General features: G+C 45.1%; 2 protein-coding genes across 2 annotated transcripts; both read right to left on the bottom strand.

The window, feature by feature from the left end:
* Positions 1 to 451: 451 nt before the first annotated feature.
* RBM42 (RNA binding motif protein 42) lies at positions 452 to 11,925 on the bottom strand. Its single transcript, XM_061597531.1, has 10 exons — positions 11,624 to 11,925; positions 10,563 to 10,716; positions 9,674 to 9,761; positions 7,796 to 7,861; positions 7,222 to 7,379; positions 5,843 to 5,983; positions 5,400 to 5,606; positions 4,192 to 4,312; positions 1,938 to 2,132; positions 452 to 937 (listed from the first exon to the last, which is right to left on the bottom strand). Exons 1-10 carry the CDS (start codon positions 11,764 to 11,766, stop codon positions 825 to 827), a joined length of 1,386 nt encoding a protein of 461 aa, XP_061453515.1. The 5' UTR covers positions 11,767 to 11,925; the 3' UTR covers positions 452 to 824.
* Positions 11,926 to 14,371: 2,446 nt separating this feature from the next.
* On the bottom strand, positions 14,372 to 20,399 carry LOC133370307 (cytochrome c oxidase subunit 6B1). The gene is made up of 4 exons (XM_061596438.1): positions 20,226 to 20,399; positions 16,411 to 16,526; positions 15,282 to 15,382; positions 14,372 to 14,591 (listed from the first exon to the last, which is right to left on the bottom strand). Exons 2-4 carry the CDS (start codon positions 16,514 to 16,516, stop codon positions 14,538 to 14,540), a joined length of 261 nt encoding a protein of 86 aa, XP_061452422.1. The 5' UTR covers positions 16,517 to 16,526; positions 20,226 to 20,399; the 3' UTR covers positions 14,372 to 14,537.
* Between the last annotated feature and the right edge of the window lie 3,897 nt (positions 20,400 to 24,296).

The raw sequence follows: 24,296 nt of genomic DNA, 5'->3' as shown, positions 1-24,296 counted from the left end.
AGGGTTAGGGAACCTGTGGCCCTCCAGATGTTGCTGGACCAGCATGGCTAGATGATGGAAGCTGTAGTCCAGCAACACCTGGAGGGCCCAAGGTTCCCCACACCTAGTCTGTAAGAACAGAAGGACATGTTTGCATCTTCTCAAAAGAGCTCAGAGCAAAAAAGCCTAAGAAAAATCCTGCTCCATCACAGCAAAGGCCCATTAATCCAGCATCTTGTTCCCCATAGAGGAAAGACAGAGGTTTCTGAAAAGGCCACAAACAGGACACAGGGGACAACATAGTCCCCACCCACTGTGGCTCCTGAGCAACTGATATTCAGTGGTCCAATGCCTCTGAACTCAGAGAGGTTGCATAAGCATGTATAAAGATAGCAAAACACAGCAGGAGCTCTTGGATAGAGGGAAAGTCATGAGGGCCCAGCTACACAGAAGACAAGCTGAGTGACTGTAGTAAGAAAAAAAAAAGATGCACACAAATTTATTGGATAAGAACACTTTTGCCTGTGGAAGTGGTCGTCACCCATAAACAATCCCCCAGGAGGGATTGCACGTTTAAACTCCTCAGCATCGAGCCCACAAAGCCACTAATAGTCCGTACAGATCTTGGGAAAAGGTGTGTGTATGTGTGTAGGCACACCCACACCTTCTATAGGGAAGATGGCTACTGAAGGAGTAACAGAGCATCTCTGATCACCTGCTGGCAGTTTCTCCCTGTGTTCTGCTTCTTCCCCAGCAGAGGGCAGGACGGAGCAGGCCTACAGATGCTCGATCCCTTGCTTTACAGGCCTTGCCGGTGAGCAGCAGACGCTGCCGTCTCCTCCTGGTTACCTCAGCCCCAACTTCTTCTTCTCCTTCTGTTTCTTGCGCACCACGTCAATATTGCGATCTTTCCACATGCTTTTGCGCAGCTTGATGGGCCGGCTGCCAACATACTTTCCTGGCACAGACACACACAAGAGGGGGAGATGGAGGCGAGGGGAGATGGAGAGAGACCACAAGGCGAGGGGAGATGGAGAGAGGAAAGGAGACTCAGTAAGAGCGCCCTGTCAAAGGCAGCTCACCTTTCGCGGCTGGAGAAACATAAAGCTGTTTCCCAACCACTACCACCCCCAAGAGAACGAGTTGACTCTGCAACCTGTTAAGAAGTTAAATCACTGGTGACACCCCAAGGCTAGTTCAATTTCATACAGTGTATTTGTCTGCACCAACAATCCCCGGTTACGCCATCAAATGGGACCACTAATGTGGAAATTGGGCAACCGTAGCCGGCAGCAGCTTCCCAAAAATGGAGCGCTTGCAAGTCAGCCCAAAGGATATTTTTCTATAGTCCCTGAGGTATTCCCAGATCAGGGGTCCACACGTTTCTGGCCAGCCTTGGTAGCCAACCAAAACTGATAGTCATCACCAAGCCTGCCCTCTCCCTGAGATGTGATGTCAGGCTGTACTGTGGAGGTGCTATGAGGGCCTCCAAGGCTCAGCACTACTCCGGAGACAAGCCTTCTCCCCAGCTCCAAGCCGGCGAGTGAGGAATTGACCATTTCCCTGCGGTATTGAAGCTTGGAAAGGCTCAGGAAGCAACGAGACACGTTGCTGTCTCAAACACAGGAACCTATCTGATACAGAGCCAGACTACAGGTTCATTTAGCAGCCAGCGGTCTTTTCTACCACCTGCCACTTGATCCTTTTAGCTGGAGATGCCAGGGACCGAACGTGGGATCATCTTCATGCAAAGCACATGCGCTGCCACTGAGCCACAATCCTTCTCCACTTCAACGGAGGTTGAGCGAGGTTTCCACTGGGAATGAGATGGGCGATTCCAAGCCACTGTGTGGCTCCCACCTCTCCCTCACAGCGATCAGGCATGCACCCCCCCCAACCCTTGAAATGCTAGGATTCTGGTTCTATGAACACAGTCCCAGGCTCAAGTAGCGTCTCACCATTCATCTCCCGCATGGCACGGACATAGTCATTTGGGTCCTTGAAGCTGACAAAGCCATAGCCTTTCGTCTTGCCAGTGCGCTTGTCCCGGATGACCTTGGCCTTCAGGAAGGAGGGGTAGCGGCTGAAGGCACGCGCAAGGATGTCGTCATTCACTTCATTGCCCAGGTCTCCACAGAAGATCCGGAAATCATCTGGCGAAAGAGGAAGGAAAGACAAGCATAAGACATAAGGATAGACAAGTTTCTAGCCTTCAATATGGCAGTTAGCCTTCAAAATATGTGGGCAAAAGACAAGTGGAATAGGATTTGCAGGAGCCAAGGTACTGATCCTTCCTGCCTTCCGTGGCTCTTGGCCCTTCCAACAGGAGTAGAATGATGTATTATTTTCCTCAAACCTGTCTAAATTTGATGGCTTATCAAAGCCCCCAAATTCAGGTTTTGCTTTTGTTTTTACACAAAAGTAGGTTTTCATTAGAGTTTATTAACCTTATAGTCCATTTAAACCAAGGGTGGGAAATGGGATCTGGCTGGCAAATCCTGCACTCCACACAGGGAAACAACAAAATCAATGGGACTTCTTGTAATCACTGGTCAGTGGTTACAGCAAGGGTTTTTGAAGTCCATTTGACACTGCAACTTGTGGCAAAAAAGGTGTCCCTAAAACGATGAATTACTTAATTTTAGCCTTCAGGCTTATCCATTTAGATCAGCCACTTAAATTATATAACAGTTAAACACAGCATGAGCCAGTGTGGCATAGTGGTTAGAGTGTTGGACTATGACCTGGGAGACCAGGATTTGAATCCCCACACAGCCACGAAGCTCACTGGGTGACCCTGGGCCAGTCACTGCCTCTCAGCCTCAAAGAAAGGCAATGGTAACCCCCCTCTGAATACTGCTTACCATGAAAACCCTATTCATAGGGTCGCCATAAGTCGGGATCGACTTGAAGGCAGTCCAAACACAGCATGCTGTCGCTGCCCTTATTAAACAAAATGTTTGCTTGGTTGCCAATACATTCTATGCATAGTAAAAATCACAGGTAGTCCAGTACTATATCGTATTCAGAAAACATTGTAAAAAGAACAATCCAAGTACTTATCCTACTTAATATAAAGTGTGCATGGGAAGGTGGGAGAAACAATACATGTGATACACATACAGAGGATGGTGTAACTTAACTTTCCCTACTTTATAGCAGTGGTGGGGATTCTCTGGCTAATGAGCTTAATTAGGCCCACCTGGCTGTTTTGGGCAAACCACACCCACCTGCCAATCTCCTGACATCATTGTGATGTCAGACACAGGACAATTAAAGGAATATATTATCTCCAATCCAAGCACCACAGTGCCAAGATCAGAAGTAAAACCTCTTTAACAGCCAGAGACAGCAGAGGGATCTCTTCTCTCTGACCTTATCGCTGTGGTGTTTAGTGTAAGATGCGGAGATAGAATCCCTCTGCCTGCTCTTTCCAGCCACCTTCACCCACACATATAATAATCAATCCAGTACGATTGAAGAGAATCAAATCCGTATGAGGAGAGACTGAAATAACTGGGCATATTTAGCCTTAAGAAGAGAACACTGAGGGGAGATAAGATAGCACTCTTCAAGTACTTGAAAGGCTGTCACACAGAGGAGGGCCAAGATCGCTTCTCGATTATCCCAAAGTGCAAGACACAGAATAATGGGCTCAAGTTATGGGAAGCTGAACATCATTTCAGTTGAACATCTGGAAACACTTCCTGTTAGTACGATATGACAAGGGAACCAATTACCTAAGGAGGTGGTGGGCTCGCCAAGAGGCATTCCAAGAGGTGGGCATTCAAGAGGCAGCTGGACAGCCATCTGTTGGGTATGCTTTAATTTGGACTTCTGCATTAAGCAGGGGATTGGACTCCATGGCCTTTTAGGCCTCTTTCAATGACTATTCTAGGATTCTATGATCCCAAGCGACCCACTGTATTTTCAATTAGCTTATTTGATTACATTTAGAATTGGACACTATCTTCCTAGAATAAGCTTTATAGCTGCCCTCTTAGAAGGTGAAATCCAGGCAAGGAGCAAATTTAGAGGAAAATGGAATTAACATGTCCATTTATTTCAAATGATGATTAAAATATAGAAGTATTTGTTGCTGGCCACCCATGCTAACCAACACCAGGCTTGTGAGAAGAGTCCCCTGCAATAAGGGTATTGCACCAATAGCTTCCACTATTTGTCTGCCCCCACCTCCGGATGAACACTCACCCGAGTCCCATTCAAGTAGGCTGGGATCCTCCCAGCACGTTCCAGCAGCAGTGCGAATGCAGCGCTTAAGCTTTTCCTGTTTTATTTTCTTCTTGTCCTCAGGTGTGTTCTCTGCTACTGGCTGGGGGGGGGGGGCAGGGGAGAGGGAAAGTGCTGATTAGTTCACACACCACCTCAAGAATTAGTTTCAAACTGAAATCCTGTCCTAGCCCAGTGGCCTCCAAATAGATGACTGAACCAGACCCTCTTCCTCCTCATGCTCTAGATCAACCCTTATCCACCTCAGGTCACTCAATACCACCGCCTGCTCAAAGGTGATACACCCAACAGTTTGTTAATCTATGGAATTCACTGCCAGAGGATATAGCAATGGCCACTGGCATCGGGTCTGACAAAAGCATGGAGGATAAGTCTGCCAAGAGCTATCATGAATATACTGAACCTCCAGGTACAGAGGCAGCATGCCTCTGAATAGCTCTTGCTGGGAAACAACAGCAGGAGAGGGCACTGCCCTCATGTCCTACTCCTGAGTTTACCAGAGGCATCGTTGGCCAGTGTGAGAAACAGGATGCTGAACTAGATGGACTTTCAGCATGGATCCAGCACAGCCTTTATGTTCTTGTGTGTTGCCCATACTTTTAGCTCCCTGGTAGAGCATGTGCCTTGCAAGCGTAAGATCCTAAGCCAGCTGTCCCCAACCAGGTGACTTTCAGATGTTGTTGGACTGCAGCTCCCATAATCTCTGACTATCAGCCACGCTGGTAGCAGCTGATGGGCATTGGAGTCCAACATCATCTGGAAGGCACCAGGTTGGAGGCAGCTGTGCTAAGCCCTTACTTGAAAAGCTCTCTACCACTTTTGCCCTTGACTAGACCCTTTCCCTCATTACCTCTCCTCCCTCCACCCATTCACCTCACATCAGTGGCAGAGCGCATACGCAAGGTGCACCGGCCAAACACTCATACTGGTTAAAATGCCCAACTAGGACCTGTGTTCAAACACCTGCTCAGCCATGAAGTACACTGGGTGACCGTGGGCCAGTCTCTCAGCCTAACCTACCTCACAGGGTTGTTGCGAGGATAAAATGGGGTGAAATGGGAAAAACAGCACCATGAGCTCCTTGGAGGAAAGGAGGGCTAGGAGCGTAAAAATAAAATCGAAACGAACTTTTGGCCTTTCTCTCGCGGGCAGCCGCCACTGCTCCTTACCTCAACAGGTACAAATCCAGCATCAGCCCCCCGGGACCGCTTCCCTCGCGTAGGTGCCAGCTCGTGGCCACGCAGCGATGGGAGGCTCCTCGGGTCCACCATCGGAACTGGCTCCGCCTCCGGCATACTCGGGCCAATCACCGGCTCCTCCGGCCCAACCGGCTCCTTCTCCTCTACAATAGGTGGCGGGGGCTCCCGCTGCTCCTCCTGCGGAAGAGGAAAGGCACTGACGCCACCAGCACAGCACACACCAGAGGCGCTTTTCAGATGTTCTCCCTTGAGGAACCGTGGCACAGGAAGTCCTTAGTGGTGCAGTTCAATGCCCTCCCACACCCCAGGGTTGAACAAGGCATTGAAAAGTGGATACTGGGGGAGGGAAGGGAGTTAAAAAACTGTTGAGACTCTGCCTCATGTGGTCACCATTCAGCATACTTGCTACTAACCTCTTGCTTCTTCACCGGCGGGGCAGAATACACGGTGGGAGCTGCCTGGATGACAGTGGGGTTCACCTTTGGTGGCACCACAACAGGCCGAGGAACAGGCACGAGTGGCGCCAGAGGTCCGACGGGAATCCCTGGCCCAACCTAGCAAAGAAGCAGACAGTTCATCTATACTGGCTTTGCAAGCTCAACCTTATTTATGAACCCGGAGGCTCACTACATTTCCACCCCAGTCAGACTCAAGTCTGTTCCTTGATATCGTGTATCGGAGTTTACTCATTTCCTCCCCAATCCCATTTTCCTTTTGTATCATGCCTTTTTAGACTACGAGCCCAAGGGCAGAGACTGCCTTGTTTTAAGTCATCTGTAAGCCACTCTGGGAAGCTTTTAAGAACAAGGGGGGAAACGTTTAAGTAAATAAAACCAAAAGCCAATCATTCCCATAAAGCCTTCCTTCTGCACATGCTTGGGAAGGTTTAATAGAAAGGGTAAGACAGGTCATGGGTTTGAAGGCACAGAGGCAGCTTAGACACAATGCTCAATATCCAAGTAGTTAATTTCTGATCTGGCCACATAATGTAGCTGTTCTAGTATAATGTAAAAAGAATGGCTCACTCAAGAGCTGAGAGGCAGCCACCTCTGGGAAGGGGCAACCAGGATCAATTGGAACATGGAAGCGTTGGATGCATTCGAGTCCACTGCTGCCCTCCACTTCCCCCAGCTTTAAATTAAACCTCCTGTGGTTCAGGCCATGCAGAACTAAGCAACCGCACATTTCTCACGTGCGTGGGTAACCAGTGTAGAGATCGCATCTAGATATCAATCCAGTAAAATGGCAGAGTGGAGGGGGTGGATAGGACTACAATATACACATTCTCAGAGTTCCGATCTGAGGGGTGCCTGTTGCTATAAGAAGGTGGCACTCCAAAACACAGCTGTTTTAGTGCTTCCAGTCACATAGGCAGTTTACCAAGCATCCCTGAGATCATTTGGCACTGCTGCGGCAGTTCCTGTCTCAGCACAGGAATCCCAAGGGGGAAGACAAGAGCCCCTCCTGTGGTACAGCACACAGTTAGGAGTTCTCCAGCGCCACCCCCAGTCACCTGTCTCTGTTAATGCACATCCTGTTACTTAACAATAGCACTGAATCGGACTTCTAGGATAGCGGTGGTAAAGAGACGGCAGCTCCCTCTGGCCTCACTCCCAGTATTTCCTTTTTTTGTCTATACTGGCATATTCATATCTATTCCCCTCTGATTTATCTCTTGCACAGAAGCAGAGGACAGTCTCAAAATATCAGGAAAAAACCCAGCTTAGCCAGCAGATACTCCCTTGCCCAGCTCAGGCTTCCTTGCCCTCTCTCCAAAGAAAACGACACTCACAGGGGGACCCGGTCTCATTGGCCCTATGCCCCCTAGGGGTGGGCCAGGTGCCCTCTGCATTGGTGGCCCCAGAAGCATTGGTGGGCCCTGGGGACCTGGCATGGGGGGCCCCACCATAGGCTGATGAGGAGGGCGCATTGTCAGGGGGCGAGGACCACCTGGAGAAGGAAAAAACAGTAATAATTAGGCAAAACCATCACCATACTGGCCAATAAAAGTATCTGAAAAACATATATGAGAGAGAGAGACAGAGAGAGTGTTTTAGTTACTACTGCCCTTGGCCAAATTGTAGTCTGGGATGATCTGGAAGGCCGCAGGTTCCCGACTCCTCTACAAGAAGCGACCTTATTTTGCATCAGACTAATCCTGAGTGCCAGCAGCTCGCCAAGGTCATCAAAGCAGAGCTACTCAAGATCCTCTTTTTAAAAAAAATAAACTGGAAATACTGGGCACTGAAACTGGGACCTTGTCCACGTCCTCTCCCCACTGTCCCATCTCTGCCTCCAGAGAATCCCATCCTAGACTTCTTGCAGCACTGTGATCATAACCAGCCAATAATAAAAAGACAGCTTACCAGATCTCTGCAGGACATGAGGCACAAAGGTCGGTCGGAGGATAGGAGGCCGTTGTGGAGGGATCGCTAGAGGGGAAAAGAGTCTGTGTTTAAAACCTCACTGGAATCCCCTGCACCACCACTGCCTTAAGCAGAGCAGTCTTGTAAATAAGTTCACAAAAGTTACTAGCCTTGAAAAAAGATTTACTAGCCTGACAAGAAGAGGGACAGAGAACTCTGTTCCTCCTGCAGCAGCACCACAGCATTTCTGTGCTGAGCTCAGGGGAGAGACGGAGTGCTCCATCCCTCTCCCACCAGCTTGTTCGCTTGTCTGCATGGAATTCTTGTTCACCTATGGCAACCAGGCCAGTGCAGGGTGCATGCATAATGAAAGCACAGATAAAACCATGTAAGTTAGAGTAAAGAGACAGCTTCCTTGGGCAGAAAAATGGTATACTGACATACCAACCCTATTCCATAATCTCTTCCATGGAGCATGTGACCTAGGGCTGACACCAGGCATGACTGGGCCCTTGGGTACCAGCCTGCCTTGGGCCTGAAATGCCATAGCCCAACCCCCCCCCCATACAGGCAGTGCAGGGCAAATACGCCTGCCTGCGCATCCCACCTACCTCTGCCGTCCCTGTGAATGATGTGCGTGCTACACACACACCTGCCATCAACCAAGATGGTGGTGGGAGCATCAGCCCCTTAGGGAAGCCTCTGCCATCATCTTGGTTGATAGCAGGCATGTACACGCTGCTCGCATGCCTGCTATCAACTATGATGGCAGCAGGGGTGTCAGCCCCTTAGAGAAGCCCCTGCTGTCATCTTGGTTGATGGCAGGCATGCACACGCAGCATGCAGATCATTCACAGGGACGGAAGAGGTAGGTGGGGCATGCATGTGGGCTTATTAAAGCCTGCACTGATTGTTAACTGGGGTGTGTGTGCCTGGGAGCTTCCTCTCCACAATCCGCCACAGGGTCGGTAGCCAACACTGCCGCAGATTGCAAAACAAGAGTGCTACCCTCTCACCCCAAGAAGGGGCCCTCAGCTAGGGCCCAACCTGGCCGCCTTCTCGCACCAGCCCTGTTGTGACCTCTCTTTTATATCAACTTCATTACGTTTCCATGTCAGTTCAGAGTGCTGGTTATTCACCTTTAAATCTCTAAATGACTCGCAACCAGATACTTGAAAGGATCATCTCCTCCCATATGACCCGGTCTGGCCACTTACCTTAGCCTGAGAGGCCTATTTTGCATGTACCTCCTCTATCTGAGGTACAATTGATGGGAATGCATAAAGGGACCTTCTTTGTTGCATGGCCACCAAAGGATGGTGCTTTTCCTGATCGCTCCCCTTTTGGTGTTCTGAAGGTAGCTGAAAATTTATTTGACTTGTCTGGTTCTTGACTATTTTATTCCTACCTCTTTCCATTTAGTTTGGGGATGAGGAACTGGTGGCCCTCCAGATGTTACTTGATTCCAACTCCTATCAGCCCTAGGCAATATGATTAAAGGTAAGGAATGATGGGAATTGTAGTTCAGCAACATCCAGAGGATCACAGGTTCCTCATCCCTGGTTTTGTTGATCTTATCTGCTGATTGACTTCATATTGTCTTAATGTGTTTTACTTGCTTATTTATTTTGTCAGCAGCCTTGGGTGGGATACACATTTTTTAATGTAGAATTCCCCAAGGGCAATAATCTGAACTAACTGAAATTACTGTGGGGAACTTGTAATCCAATAACATCTGGAGGACCACAACTTCCATCATCCCCAACCACTGGTCACTGTGGCTATGGCTGCTGGGAAGTAGGAGTCGAGTAACATCTGGAGGACCACAGGCTCCCCATCCCTCAAGTAAGCATAGGGTTACAAAGGCACAGGCCATACCTGGGCCAACAAATGGCACTGGAGGAGCCACAATGGGGGCCACAACAGTTGCCGCCGCTGCTGCTCGGGCTTCCAGACTCTGTTGGACCTGGAGGGTGAGGAAAAATCAGCAAGAACAGGTGTCAGTGAAGTGAGATGAACAATCAGCTACAGAAGTGTATACTTTACATGTGTTCTGCCCACCACTGCTTCATAAGAGCAGCCCTGTGGGATCAGACCCAAAGCCTAAGCAATCTGGACTCTTTGTTTCGTGCAATAAGACCTCCACCTAACTTGCATAGTGTGCACCATACTACACAACAGCCTTGCACTCAGCAGCATTATAGGTGCTGGACATAAAAGTGGCAAGATTCCCACTCAAAGAAGGCTTGCAAGCCACAACCTAAGGACAAGAAATGTGTGAGGGAGCAATGAAGGAACACAGACAGTATCAGTGCTATCGGAATGGTTCACGTTACTATATTGTCCATGTCCTAAAAATAAATATTCTACAATATCATAAAACACAGATTAAAACCTGAACCAGTTCCTCTTGCTTAACCAAAGTGGAAATGTACTCTGAATATTACAAGCATACAACCTGCATCTCTAGCCCCAAAACCAAGACTGCCTCATCTGTAGCAGGTTTTAAGGCTTCCACTGAAAGCAGCTAATACAGGAAGCTGTTTTATACAGAATCAGACCATTGATCTATCTAGCTCAGCACTGTCTATACGCACTGGCAGCAGCTCTTTTGGGTTTCAGGCAGGAGCCTAGCAGGAGATTGAACCTGGGACCGTTTGCATGCAAAGCACGTGTTTTACCACTGAGCTACATACAACCCTTCTCCTCAAAGTTTTCTGGCAAGAGTCCTGGAGTGCAAAGAACGTGCTTCAAGCAGACTTCTCACCTGCCGGTAGGTGTTGGTGGCAATGATGGGTCGGATGACAGGAACCGGGGGTACTGCAGACACAGCTGGTACTGCTAAAGCAACTGGGACAGCTTCTACCACAGGGGCAACAGGAGGCAGGGAGACTGGAGCTCCTAGCACCTCCTGTTCAAACCTATAAATAACATTTAGCATTTATATTATGCTTTAGGTCATTCAAACACTTCATGTACATCACCTCATCATTCATCCTAACAGGAGTCAGCATTGGCTGCTTGACTTGATATTATTTTTAACATATCTTCCCTGAGGACCACAAAGGACCAAGTTCAAAACCGCTCTCACCTATGAAACTCACTGGGTGACTCTGGGGACAGACCCCATCTCTTAGACTAAAGAACTTCAATGGTTGGTTGTGGAGAAACCAAAAGCAAGGGGACCATGAGGACTACAATGGAGCAAATGTATTTTATCTGTTTGCTTTTATTGCATTTACATCCTGCCTTTGCTCCACAGACTGCAATGTAGTCTTCAGGATCCCATTCACTTTCATTTCATACTCATTAGCAGTCATACCAGGAGCTTGAAAGTAGGCTGGTTGAAAAAATTAATGATGAAGCCAAACATTATCAGACCCATGCTCGAAGGGGGGGGGTTGGCCATGAGAGAGGAGAATGGTTTGATTAAGCCCTAAGGCACTGAGCACATGATTTGAACTGGAAGCTTCCCAGCTCACAACACATAGAATTTCCATTAGTCTATCCCTGTTGTCCTCGTTCCACAGTCCAGTTTTCCGTGTCCCTTTTCTTCTCTGCATTATATCACTTCCATAGACACCCCACCTCAGTGTTCACTATCGCTTTAAGCCAGGGATTGGGAATGTATAACCTTCCAAACGTTGTTGGCACTCAACTCCCATCACCCTTGGCTATTAACTATACCGGCTGGGGTTAATGGGAGTTGGAGCCCAACAATATCTGGAAAGCCACAGATTCCCCACAACTGCTCTATGCCCCAGTCAGTGCCCCCAAGTCCAAGTCCCTCCCACTTGTACCCCACTCATATGCTCTCCTTCTACTCACAAAGCCATCTCAGCTTCCATTTCCTTCAGCCTCTCTTCTCCACTTTTCGCGACTCCTCCTGCCACCGATGGTCCTTGTCCTCCAGGAACCCCGGGGGGCCCTCCTGGCGGAGGTGGAGGAGGTGGCATCGCAGGAGCTGCCATGGCTGAAACTATTCAGCAGGTAGCACCTAGTCCTGGAGATACAGACCGTCAACTAAGACTACTTCCGGCGCAGCATTCTTGACATCCCCAACACTTCCGGCGCCAACTAAACTTTCTACAGTCTGTACCGATAGAAATAAAACTATAGAGTGGACTTCCGGTACAAATAGGAATCCGTCATAGGTTGTATTCATCTATGGTTATAGAATGACGTGGTTCGGCTCAAGCTCTCCGATGAAAACTCTATAGAACATACTTTGCATTGTTACGAGTGGAAAAATGAGCTGAAGCTTAGACCGGAAGTATTACTTAAGACTGCGATGGTGCGACTCTATTTGTTAACTCTATAGATACGACGCGTCGCTTCTGCATGAGAACTTCGGGCGAGGCTCGGTGGAAGGGGCGGACTTAGATGAGGGGGCGGGGCTTGACGGTTTTCTAGATGGACGCAAACCATCGCAGGGGCTTGTGGAGCAGGATGCTGACAACTCCCCACTTACCTGGCGGTAACCTCAATTGAACTCAGTGGGGCTTACTTCTGAGTAGGCACATAGAAGATTGTACTGAATTATTCTAGGCTACCTTGGCACAGCTAGTGATTGTTTTTTAATACCAGGTGCATCATAAAATACAGAACAAACAAACTTTACTTTCATCTTTAGGTGTTTTTCTGCCTGTTATTCTGGTGCTTATGGTGAACCACTTTTGGTCACAGCAGTGTTTAGTTTGTTAGTGGTTTTGCACAGAGATTTTCAGCATCGAGCTTTAGAAGCAATTGTCCTTTGAAAAGTTACCATATTAATATATTGTTTGCAGCAAGCACCTTTGTATCTATCCATGGGATAGGGAGATCTTCCTCCCTAGAATTGTTCTTATAGTACAAGATTTGGCAGAATGATGACGCTAGCACATTGTGTATAGTTATAACAAAGACACTCAATTCAAGATAATTCACAAGAGCACTGGTGTGGCTATGATGTAGTGAAGTTTCATGATAATGTGAGATATGTATTTTTATTAACATCATTTAAAAATGCAATTCCCTTGTATTTCAGGCCCACAACCATTCTTACATACACTCTCCATTAAAATCCATGGGAATAATTTTCATCTGAGTAGGAAAGAGACGCAAGGTGTTCACTAAACTATTCTTTACCCACTTCATAATCAGACTGAGGGTTAGTTATTTTAATAAAGGAAGCATCTCCGGGACTTCAGCACAAAGCAGTTATTGTTTCATACTGAAATATTATCATCCTTCTTTCCATGCCTTTTGTATGGAGATTATCAATGGCTAACCAACACTGATGGCTGTGCCCTACCTCCTGTTAGAAGCGGTATGCTGCTGAATACCAGTTGCTGGAAACCACAGGAAGGGAGAGTGCTCTTGCGTTCAGGTCCTGCTTGCAGGCTTCTCATAGGCATCTTGATTGGGCACCGTGAGAATCCTGGACTTGATGGCCCTTTGGCCTGATCCAGTAGGCTCTTATTGTGTGTCTAAAAATAATCTGTCCTCACCCTCACACAGTTGACAAGAATTTGAGTATGATCAAAGGAAAGGCATGATCTTTCCAAAGGCAGTAAATCACTAGCCTCATGAGAACACTTGTGTATGGAAGGCAAATTTCTAGATGATCTCTTGTGGCAGAGGTGGGGAAACTTTGTTAGGCCATGCGAAAAGGCAGAGGTGTTCACACGCACGCACGCACACACACCCCATCCAGACAAGCAAGAGACATCACCAGCATTCAAGGACACATTGCAGTCAGACAGAAGCACTTGAAGGGGGCATGGAGCAGGAGTGATGAGAGATATAGCCTGAGAAAAGGGGGGGTGGCTTGGGAACAGACCTGAAGGGCTGGATAGGGAGGAGTGGATGGCCACATCTCTGAGGCTTCCACTCTTGCCTTGCAAATTTATTCAGAAGCAAGATCCACTCACTTCAGTAGTAAATGCACGTAAGCTTGCTCAGCTGTAAGGTGACAGGGTTTGCTCCCTGGCTGGTGTTTTTTATTTCAGCTTCAAGGGTTATAACTGCAATGAACTTACCACCTGAACACAAGTTCCAAGCATTGCTGGATTTATTTTTATTTTTTTTAACTAGGGAAGGCTTGTTTCCACACTATATGTGAGAAATATCACCTCACTGCTGAATCAGCAGTGTTTAAGACAGAACTTATAAGCCTAGCAGGAAAAGTCTCCTTCTGTAAAATGTGATATGGATGTTATCTAAACTCCTGCCTTCCCCATAAGAGCAGAATTCGGGAGCTTTGTCATCTGCTCAGATACCGTGTTACAACATACCCAAGCAACCTTCAGAACTTTCCTTTATCATGAGCAGCAAGTGGGAACTGACCAGCTGCAAAAGAAGGCTGACCCTGATGTCGTCAGATCTGCTCCTAACCTAACAAGCAAGAAGGAAATTCCTAATGTAAAGGGATTCCTTGGCTGCTTATCTCATGGAAGGGAGATTGGTCGTTTATGGCATGTGCAAGGAGGGGTGCTGTGGAAAGTATGTGAGTTGCGCTCAACAATATTGAGACGCAACCCGGCCATGGGGAACATTACCACAAAGCGGCCCAAAGAGATGACAAAGACATAGACACAGCTTTTATGCCTTTATTTAGAACTGTTGCATAATGTTGCACGTTCAAGTGAACAAGACCAAGAAAAAGCAGTATGTCAGACAATTATTTAGTCACCACATGAGAAGGGGACTCAACAGCACAACAGTGTCCTGAGAAGGAGAACAATTGGCAGACGCAAGATAATCAGATCTTGCCAGGAAAAGTCCCTTCTTCTATACGTTCATCCCAGGAAGTAACCTGCAAAAGACCAACAGGCTTTTTTGATCAGTCATACCTTCTGGACTAGTACAGAGGCAAAGTGACTAAGACTACAGATTTTCTGCACATAAAATTCTGCAGTTTTCATTATTAAAAAAATGAGATTTCTAGTCCTCATGCCTGTTAGTCTCCTATCACAGGTTTTTTTTAAAGTGCAGACAGTAGCCTGCAGAAGTTCCAATGTTCAGAATAGGACCTTTATGTTTCCTGCATGGCTACCTGGCCTCCCCCTCATATTTAAGAACAGTCTGATCCTGCCTTTGGTGCTGAAAAGGCCTCCCCAAAGCAATACAATCAAAATAGAAGATTCCAGTTATGTTCTTCTATTGCCCATCACTTATCAATACATCTCCTTGCTCCTTTGCCCAAGACAAACAGAGCAAATTTAATTTTTTAAAAAAAGATCTGCAACTTTATCATTTTGAGCAGACAGAAGTTTTCTGACAAATAGCAAGCATCTCTCTACTGCATCTCTGAAAGCAGAGAAAGGACTATTCTGGGGCTTCATGCAACACAGCCTATGGTCCACAGAATTTCCCTCCAGCCAAAGCTGGAAGATCGTGCAGAAGCCTGAAATGTGCCAAGCACCATCCATAATGTCCCTCCTTTACCCTGACACCCATTTCTCAGACACAAGTTCCCTACACCTGCTTAGTTCCATTTACTTACCCAAGAAACTGGGCAAAGGGACTTGTACACCCTTTTGTACCACTGGCAGACATAAGGATCGCCTCCCTTGGCTTTCATGGCTTTTTCGCAGCGATAGAAATCTACAGAGAGAGAGCAAAAGTTGCAATCTTCTGAAACAGAGTGCAGCTACTCTAGTACGGAGCCCAGAGGGTTTTCTGAACAGGAGAGCTTTATGTTTTTAAATCCCAAACTGTTCACAAGACTAGAGCTAAGCCTATGTGTAACACACAAGGTAGCATTAGACATTATCTAAAATATGGATCTGCAACCAAAAAGCAGCCACCCCATGTCAGGTTCCCCTTCTTTGTACCACATGACAGAGTTATGGAACAGCATAATGAAACATCACATTGTACATTTTCCCTGCCGCACACCATTGGCTACCACTTAGAAATGGGATGAGGACTTCCAACATGACAATATACATTTACATATATTTCCAATATAGGGGCAAAGGGCGGAGGGAATAACCAGATACAGGGGCATTCTTTTCAGCAATAGCCTTGTGTCCTGAGTATCACACCCAGGGTGGAGAAGAATGTATTCTTCTCACTATTGCACAATAACCCTTTCCGTGACCACTCAGAAGGAATCAAAGGAGATCATCAACAAGAATTGGAATTCTCAAACTTTTCCAAATGATCCTTCCTGTCAAAAACATAAATTTATTATTAGAGTTTTTAAAGCATCATGCTAGCTAGTGACTATTGCATTTTTATACTGCACTCCCTTCAAATTGCTCAGAGTGCCATATCTGATTCCTCTTCATCATCACAACAATCCTGTGAGGTAGGTTGGGCCAGTTGTTCCCAATTTTTACCACCAAGGACCACTTCAAAATTGCTGAGGGTCTTGGTGGGCCACTTAATTGTTTTTCTGCCTACGTGCCTTAGCCTGAAACTTTTAGGAAGAATTGTACAGCGCATTGTGAAGCCTGCATGCAATAGTGAAAGTCAATGGTTTGGAAATTCAGATTTGGTAAATGAAAAGAGAACTACTACATTTTTTATTCTTTTCTAGCTTCTGGTGACTTTAGAAAATGAGTAGTTGTGGTTTTTCCATTCCTGAACTATGGATGTAAACATTCACACAAATAAACTATACTCACCAAGATAATTTTGCCAGCAGTTCCGTGTCTGGTTTTGATTGGGGAAACGGCTGTCAAATGGAGCAGTTCTGTAGTTTTCCAGCTTTTCCTTGATGCTTTCACACATCTTCACTTTTCTGAAAAAATATATGAAATCAGCAACGTGAAATTGCCCAGACAAGTCAAAACATTAACCCACAGAAGCCATACCCTGTGCTAAGGTATCATGTTCCCCAATGGTATTTATATTTTGAAACAGCCAACAACAGGATGGCAGCAGTCAGGTCACAGGAGGCACAGCACTGCTTACAAACCATTAGGTATATAGCTTTCCCCCCCCAATCAATCCAGTAGGAAAGAAATACATTAACAAAACATGATTCCTCAAATCTACAACATGTAAACCCCATCTCCCCAAACTAGGACTAGGAAGTCAGAAGCCATTTGCATTCATGGGATGGATATTATTTCATAGGATCTGGCTCATATCAGTAACATTATTCTCTCACATTATTATTATTAAGATTTCTTATCTCCCCTCCACCATAAATCCCAGAGTTGGTTACAAAAATATACAAATTAAATGTTAAAATCAGTTTAAACATTTTCCTTCTCCATTTTGTTCTGAGCTCAATGGTTAACTGTTGCCATTTTGCAACCTGTCACTTGCGCCACATAAGGGAAAAGGGTATTACATGCCCAGGAGAAAGGGCTTGTTTTCAAGGTTCTAAAGGCTTCTCACAAGCTACGTAAAGTCCCTGATCAAGAATTAAGCGTAGCATCTACACCTTGGAAGGGGAACCTGTGGCCCTGCAGATGATGTTGGATTCCAACTTCCATTATCCCCAGCCATCGGCAATCTTGGGCTAATGAGAGTTGGAGTCCAGCAACATTTGCAGGGCCACAGGTTCCTCATCCCTGATCCACACTAACATATGCCAGAGGTTAACTCAGCATCAGAAAGATGGAAATGATTCCCATAGGCCATCCTAGTCCACACTGGTTCATCATCAGACACCTGTAATTCTGAGAACAGTACAGCCTCCATTCTTTCGCAGGTGGATAATGTTCAAGAATTTTGACCAGCCAAAAGCACACAGTGTCCCAAGTCACTGTACTTGTGTCTCAGTTCTCATCTCCTACTCAGGATGTACCATCTGTTGCCTTAACAGCTCCAAGCCATTATATGAAAATGTGACCACCAACCCCCAGCAGTGCTGAGTTCAATTCTCCCAATCCAGCCACTGATGAACCAGAACAGTCAACAGAGAAGAAAGCAGCGCACACACCCAGTTCCTGCTCATGAAGTCTCAAAAAACTCCTAGCTATTTATGAGTGGCAAGCCCTCTAAGCAGTGGGATTCAATCCCACCACACCACTTCCACTCACATAAGTACACTTTCTTCAGCTTCCTCTTCTAATTAAATACAGTTGGATAACCAGTGCTGCTCTCAGCATCGCATAGCAGGTATTTTAATTTAATATATTCATGTGTCACCTTTCTGCCTGATAACAGGACAAACAGATATGGGGCCAAGTCCCAACACGGCTGTGGACACACTACATGGAGAGCTTTAGTCTGTTGGGCTCTCATCATTACACCTCCTGCTCAAGAAGCAAGATTAACTCCATCAAAAGCACCCTTGCCCAACAGCATTGATGCAACTACTGCATATCTGAAGCATGCATCTCAAGCATACCTAAACCTTGTTCCCTAACCTCCAATGCACCAGAGTAGCCAACGGTTATTCAGCAGTAGAATGACTAGATGCAATAAAGAATGAGAGCTCCTAGGCCTTCAGTATTGTAGAGAGAAGAGATGTTCCACCAGGTGCAACCTATCATGTCATAGTTCTGCAGCAGGTTTCCTCCTTCTGTACAATTAGTAAAGATACAGGAGCCCTCTATTCCTCCTGGTCACCTTATTAGGACACCTGAGGTGGAGAATGCACTCGTCGGAGCTTCACTAAAGATGCCACCATCACCACAGTTGTGCAACAGGCAGAAATTCAGTTTGAGGAGTTTTTCCCAAGCATGCAGATAGAAAGAGCAACCCCTGCTAAAAGTATTACATGTGTGGCCTTCACTAAAAAGATATAGAAGCCCTGCTAAGACTAAGGAAAGGAGGAAATTGACAAGTAAGCTCAGCACATCCTCAGAAATCATCTTAAATACCAAATAAAGCACTGAGTATTTATAAAATACCTTGAAGAGTATTCAAAAAGTATCTCAAATGTAAATAGCAGAGTGGTTTGACTTAAATCAAGATGACAGCAATAAGAGAAAGGGCAATTTAAACCATTGATTTAAATAAATTTCCCCACTCACACTGCTTCATACATTTCCAAGACAATGGTGAAAAATCCAAGATCTGCAAAGCAGTTAGAGTGCAGATATTCATATTTGAGAAATGATCAAATTGGTTCTTCGTTTACATAGAAAGGCTCCTTTAGCTCAATCAATCTGGCAGGGGACTCTTATTCAGTTCAGAGATTAATCATATGCAACATGCTTATGTTTGGATATTTATCATTCATCAAGTTATTAATTAAAATAAACTTAATGTTTTAAAAAACGTATTTTTTTTAGTATTTTAAGTACCTGTTTCATGGTTTTAAGATTGTGTATAGTTTAATTGTATCTTAATTGTATATTTTTGTATGTTTTTAACTACATGTAGGTTTATTTGTAAGCCGCCCTGAGTTCCAGTTTGGAAAAAGGGCAGGGTAAAAATAAAGTTTCATTCATTCATTCATATTTACAATTTTTTTGAATCATCTATTTTTTTCCATCCTGGTAAGCATTATTGCATTGCAACAATCCTGAAAAATACATATGAGAGTATAATTAGCCTGACGAACAGACAGTTAAGAGGCGATACAACAGTCACCTTCAACTACTTAAACAACTGTCACATAGATGATAGAGCAAACTTGTTTTCTGTTGCTCAGGAAGGTAGGTCCCGAACCAACAGGTCCATATTACACATAGGGAGACTTGGACTAAACATTAGGAGGAGAAATTTCATTTTGGTACTAGTTGTGTAATGTACTGCCTTGTAAGTTAGCAGGCTCTCCTTCCTTAGAGGCCTTTCAGCAAAGGCTACACAACCACTTATCAAGGATGCTCTAGCAGTTGATTTCCTATGCTGACCAGAGGTTGGACTAGATGACCTTTAAGGTACCTTCCAACTCTACACTTCGATATTTTTAGGATCGAGGGTGAGCAGGAGGTAGATTCGAGAGCGATTTCAAGTAGATGAACAAGGAATTCCGACACAAATGTTTAAGAATGGCAACCAAAAAAGTGATTCCTTCATATCGCTAAAATGAAATAAGCCGGTGGAGGTGAGAGGATCAAGTTAGACGTGGATTCGTGTGCGGAAGGGCCGTGAGCTCAGCTCCCAAACGCCTGGAGTCGCCATTAGCTCTTTCGTGCATGTCTTTTCCACCTGGCTCCACTTAGTGGGCTCTGAGGTTCTCTTAAATTAAAACAAAAACCAGATTCCCCCACAAGCCTCAAGTCGGTCCACCTCTGCGCAAGAACAGACCCATACTACACAATGAGAGTGAGGAGGGCTGAGGGCAAAGGCACAGTAGCCCGCCTGGAAAAAGCCACCTCTCTTCTTCGCGGCAATGGCGAGATTCGAACCCAGGCCTTCCTGGTGCTCCACTCAGTTTCTGGCCCTGAGCGCTTCCCTCGCTCGCCTCAAGGCTGAAGAGCGCCCAGCCTGGCGGCACCCAACGGCGAGAACTGAGGCTGCTTCCCAGGACCGTCCCTCGAGTCGCACTTCCTACCCTCCTAGCCCGGGGCCCGCTTGACTCCCCGCTTCGCACCTTAGCAGCAACTTCACCACCGACGCTTAAGGCTCTTCCTCAAAGTGACTTTCACCCAGAGACCGTATAGGCCTCAACGAACAACAGCGGAGGAATAGAGCGGCACAGGAAAAGGCGATCCTAAGGATGTGATAGACAGGCCTCGCCCCGCCCCCTTATGGAGTCAGGTGCTCGGGTACGGGCGTATATGGAGAGGGTGTAAAAACTGGTTGTGCGCAGGCTCTCTTCGTGAGAACAGCTCCGTAGCCACGCCCCTTCTAAGACTCTGTAACGAAAATGAACTTTTGACCAATGAATGAATGAATTGGACTGCCTTCGATTCAGACTTACGACGATCCTATGAATATTTTCATGGTAAGCGATATTCAGAGGTGATTTACCATTGCCTTCCTCTGAGGCTGAGAGGCAGGACTGGCCCAAGGTCACCCAGGGAGCTTCATGGCTATGTGGGGATTCGAACCCTGGTCTCCCAGGTTGTAGTCCAACACTCTGACATACAAGCAGTTGAATCCTGTGCTGGTCCTACTCGGAGCAGACCTAGTGAAATTAATGGACATGGTTAATGTAGGTTCATTAATTTCAGTGGGTGTACTCTGAGTAGAACTTAGTGGGATATACAAGTTTTCTGAGACACGGCATGCAGCCACTCATTAAAAGGGTGTTTTCAGTAGTGATTTACCAACTTTAGAATGCTCACTTTCGCAGGTGGGAGCAGCATTAACAGTAATAAGAGTTTTGATGCAGGTATTCACCCAAGCATTTCACTCAGTGAAGTGATTCACCTGGTGGTTCTAATTATATTGCTGTTTTGATTTAAACTGCATTTAAATGAAATGCTGTTCAACTATATTTCAGTGTTGTCACTTGCTCTGGGATTGTGCAAACAATGAAGAATGGGTTAGAAATAATTTAAATGAAATAAACACAAAAACAAACTAAGGTGGAGTTTGCAGACCGAGTAAGGGCACTTCCAGAAGGGCTGTTTATATTTGCACAACACAGTACTTTCGTTTGAAATAATGACCATGGCTAGCTTTGGTCTGTTACTTTCAATGGGTTTATTCTGAGCAAGGTTGCTATTCCATACTTTCTAGTGCAATTTTTCTGACAGCAAAAGTCTCAGCATGCAATGGTTCTGGGAAGTGCAGGATAGCAACCACTAGCTGGCAGTGTCATATAAGCTCCACACTTGCAAACATATCAGAATGAAGCTCAATAAAGAGGCAACATTGTATAACCTCCAGGCTTATTTTGTGCAAACCTATCAGCAGGAATGCTCAATAAACAGATGTTCTGGAAGCTCCTTAAGTCTCTTGTAGGGATGAAAAGATCTGTCAGTTTCTGTTCTCTCGGGTTCTCATTTTTCCAAGCTTAAATCCAGTTGTCTACATTTCTGCACCAATTTGCGATTTTTAAAAAAAATCTTCATGAAAAGTTTCCAGCATTTTAGTGTGAATTTTTCTTAGTAAACACATTTTTGTAGTCACATTTTTGCAAGCAATTTCTTGCCACCTAATGCATTTTTGTATGTTACTTTTACTCATATATTCATTTTATGCACATTTCCCCCTAAGTTATGAATTTTTGTAAATATTGTTTGGTAGGTGAACTGCATTGCAAAATTTGAAGAAGTGCAAATTTTGAAAGAGGGCTGTGTTTCGGTTCTCGAGTTGTTTCAGAAAGTGCAAATCTGATATATGCAGCTTGAAATGTGAACTGAATCAAGTTTCTTGCCCATCCCTAGTCTCTAGTAGATGTTAAGGATATCAGGTTACACATCTAGGAATCTGGGACAAAGAAGCAATGGCTGCTTCCCAATTTCTAACAACGCAAAGTTGACTTGTAACCCAGATCTGTCCCTTTAAGGAAACACAGGTTCTTGGTTCGGCACAGAGAGCGGAAATCTAGAAAAACATAGTAATCGTTATGAGATTAATTTTGGGCAGTGTGCTAAGAAGGGATGGAGGAGAAATTCAATTCTGTTTTCATTTTAAAGATAAACCTACATAATTTGCAATTTTCAGAATAATACGAGATGCAAAACTCAGCCACTCTTCAAAATTTGCACTTCTCTGAATTTTGCAGTGCGGTTCTCCAGCCAAGGCATGTGTCCAAAAATGCATGTACTAGGATAAAGTGTGCATAAAAGATTACTTTTAAAAAGTAATAAATTACAGTTACAATTATATGGCCCCAAAAGTGGTAATTACTGTTACAATTACAATTGCTCTGAAAGTAACTGATTACTCAAAAGTAATCACTACAATAACATTTCGGTTACTTTAAAAAAAAAAAACGCCTACAAGGTGCTGGCCTTGGCTGCTGCACATCTAAGTAGCCTAAAACAACATTAAAAATAAACACACACATATAGAGGTAGTAGAATAATTCTTTTTATCCATAGGATAGCAATGGTGGTCTCTCCGCTGGTAATGGAGGTGGGGAGTGAGGCAGAGGCCACTACTCAGATCTTTGCACATCAAACCAAGCACAAACCCCCCCTCAGCCAGCAAGCATAATCTCTCTCACTTAACCACCTCCCAGACCCTGCCCTGCCACCAACTAAGGGACACTCACCCAAGCAAACATTTTCCCCTGAGATGCAAAAAAGTTAAAATACTGCAAATGCAGCACGTTAGCCAGAGAGGATGGTGGAGGCCACTTTGTGTGCCAAGTGCAAACACAGTATTCACACTCACACACACACATATGCATGTTGTCATCTTTTACCTCCACAGTTCTTTATCTCCATTCTGCTGCTGCCTCCTGACCTAATATACCCCATTCTGCCGTTTTTTCCAGGCCGTTCTTTTGAGTCCCTTCTGATTGTTTCACTTGAGGGTTCAGATAAGGCAATTACTAAGCAAGTAGCAAAATTCCTGAACTTGGCTATCTGGACTAGACCCTGTATGATTGTCAACGGTAATTAAATAACTTGAGTTGTTTATATTATCCAGTGTTTTGCTGGTTGTACCCTGTGTTACTATGTAGTCTTATTTTATAACTCCCAGTATTATGTTTTATATTTGTGGTCAGTTGACTGTAAAAAAAGATTGATAATAATGGCATTGTCACAGACTATACTTTATACATTGCATTTCCATTCTGACCTCACAGTTTACTTTTGTCTTTACACCATATACACCTCCCAAGTAAAGATAATGCTTCATGCACATGATGAAGTTGACTTTATTCCACAAAAGCTCATGCCATTAAAAAACAGTTAGGCTTCAATCCAATACATGTCTACTATTGCAGCCTTAGTCTTTAAGATGCCACAGGACTCTTTTTACAATACTAGTGGCACTCATTCTGTGTGGAAGGATAGATACTTTTTGCCGTGATTTAGATGACTTTAGAGTGTTGGACTACAACCTGGGAGACCAGGGTTCAAATTCCCACATAGCCATGAAGCTCACTGGGTGACCTTGGGCCAGTCACTGCCTCTCAGCCTCAGAGGAAGGCAATGGTAAACCCCTTCTGAATACTGCTTACCATGAAAACCCTATTCATAAGGTCACCATAAGTTGGAATTGACTTGAAGGCAGTCCATTTCCATGTCATTGTTTTATTGAATTTCATATGCATTTTGGATTTTATTATTGTAAATCACTTTGGGACACCTGGATGTGGGAAGTGATACAGAAATATAACTAAACTAAGCTAAACTAAACTAACTTGTGTATTGTCTGTGTAGCTTAGTGATTCTTTCTGTCACCTGGAACTTAGAAGCACTCAAAATACTGGAGTAGCTGCTAATGACTCCTCAGAACAAATGGTATCATAGTCTTACTAATCAAGAAACAATACATAATATATTTCATACAGGGATTCATGGGAATATTTGTTGCTTCAAGAGCAGAGAAATCCAATACATATATTTTGAAAATGACGTTGTGGGGACTAAACTCAACTTTCTTCAACAAAATGTGACACACCCGACACTGTAACATTCAACAGAAACCCAACAGGCTTGACAAAAGTCTGACATCCCCCTCATAAAAGCACAAACTTCCACACAGAATGTAAGACTGAGATACCATGTTTGAAATTCCAGCTGAAGCATCTATT

Source organism: Rhineura floridana, chromosome 15 (assembly GCF_030035675.1).
Source record: "Rhineura floridana isolate rRhiFlo1 chromosome 15, rRhiFlo1.hap2, whole genome shotgun sequence".
Taxonomy (NCBI): Eukaryota; Metazoa; Chordata; class Lepidosauria; order Squamata; family Rhineuridae; genus Rhineura; species Rhineura floridana.
This window is presented reverse-complemented; position numbering and strand designations above follow the sequence as displayed.

Bases quoted from the DNA above. Each gene is read 5' to 3' on its own strand.
- RBM42 (XM_061597531.1), bottom strand. From the start codon at position 11,766: ATGGCAGCTCCTGCGATGCCACCTCCTCCACCTCCGCCAGGAGGGCCC. The intron at 5,607-5,842 runs GTTAGTAGCAAG...CCTCTTCCGCAG, and splicing joins CGCCGGTGAAGAAGCAAGAG to GAGGAGCAGCGGGAGCCCCC. The intron at 2,133-4,191 runs GTGAGTGTTCAT...CTCTTTCGCCAG, and splicing joins CCTACTTGAATGGGACTCGG to ATGATTTCCGGATCTTCTGT.
- LOC133370307 (XM_061596438.1), bottom strand. From the start codon at position 16,516: ATGTGTGAAAGCATCAAGGAAAAGCTGGAAAACTACAGAACTGCTCCA. The intron at 15,383-16,410 runs GTGAGTATAGTT...CTCTCTCTGTAG, and splicing joins CTGCTGGCAAAATTATCTTG to ATTTCTATCGCTGCGAAAAA. The intron at 14,592-15,281 runs GTAAGTAAATGG...GGTCTTTTGCAG, and splicing joins CCCTTTGCCCAGTTTCTTGG to GTTACTTCCTGGGATGAACG.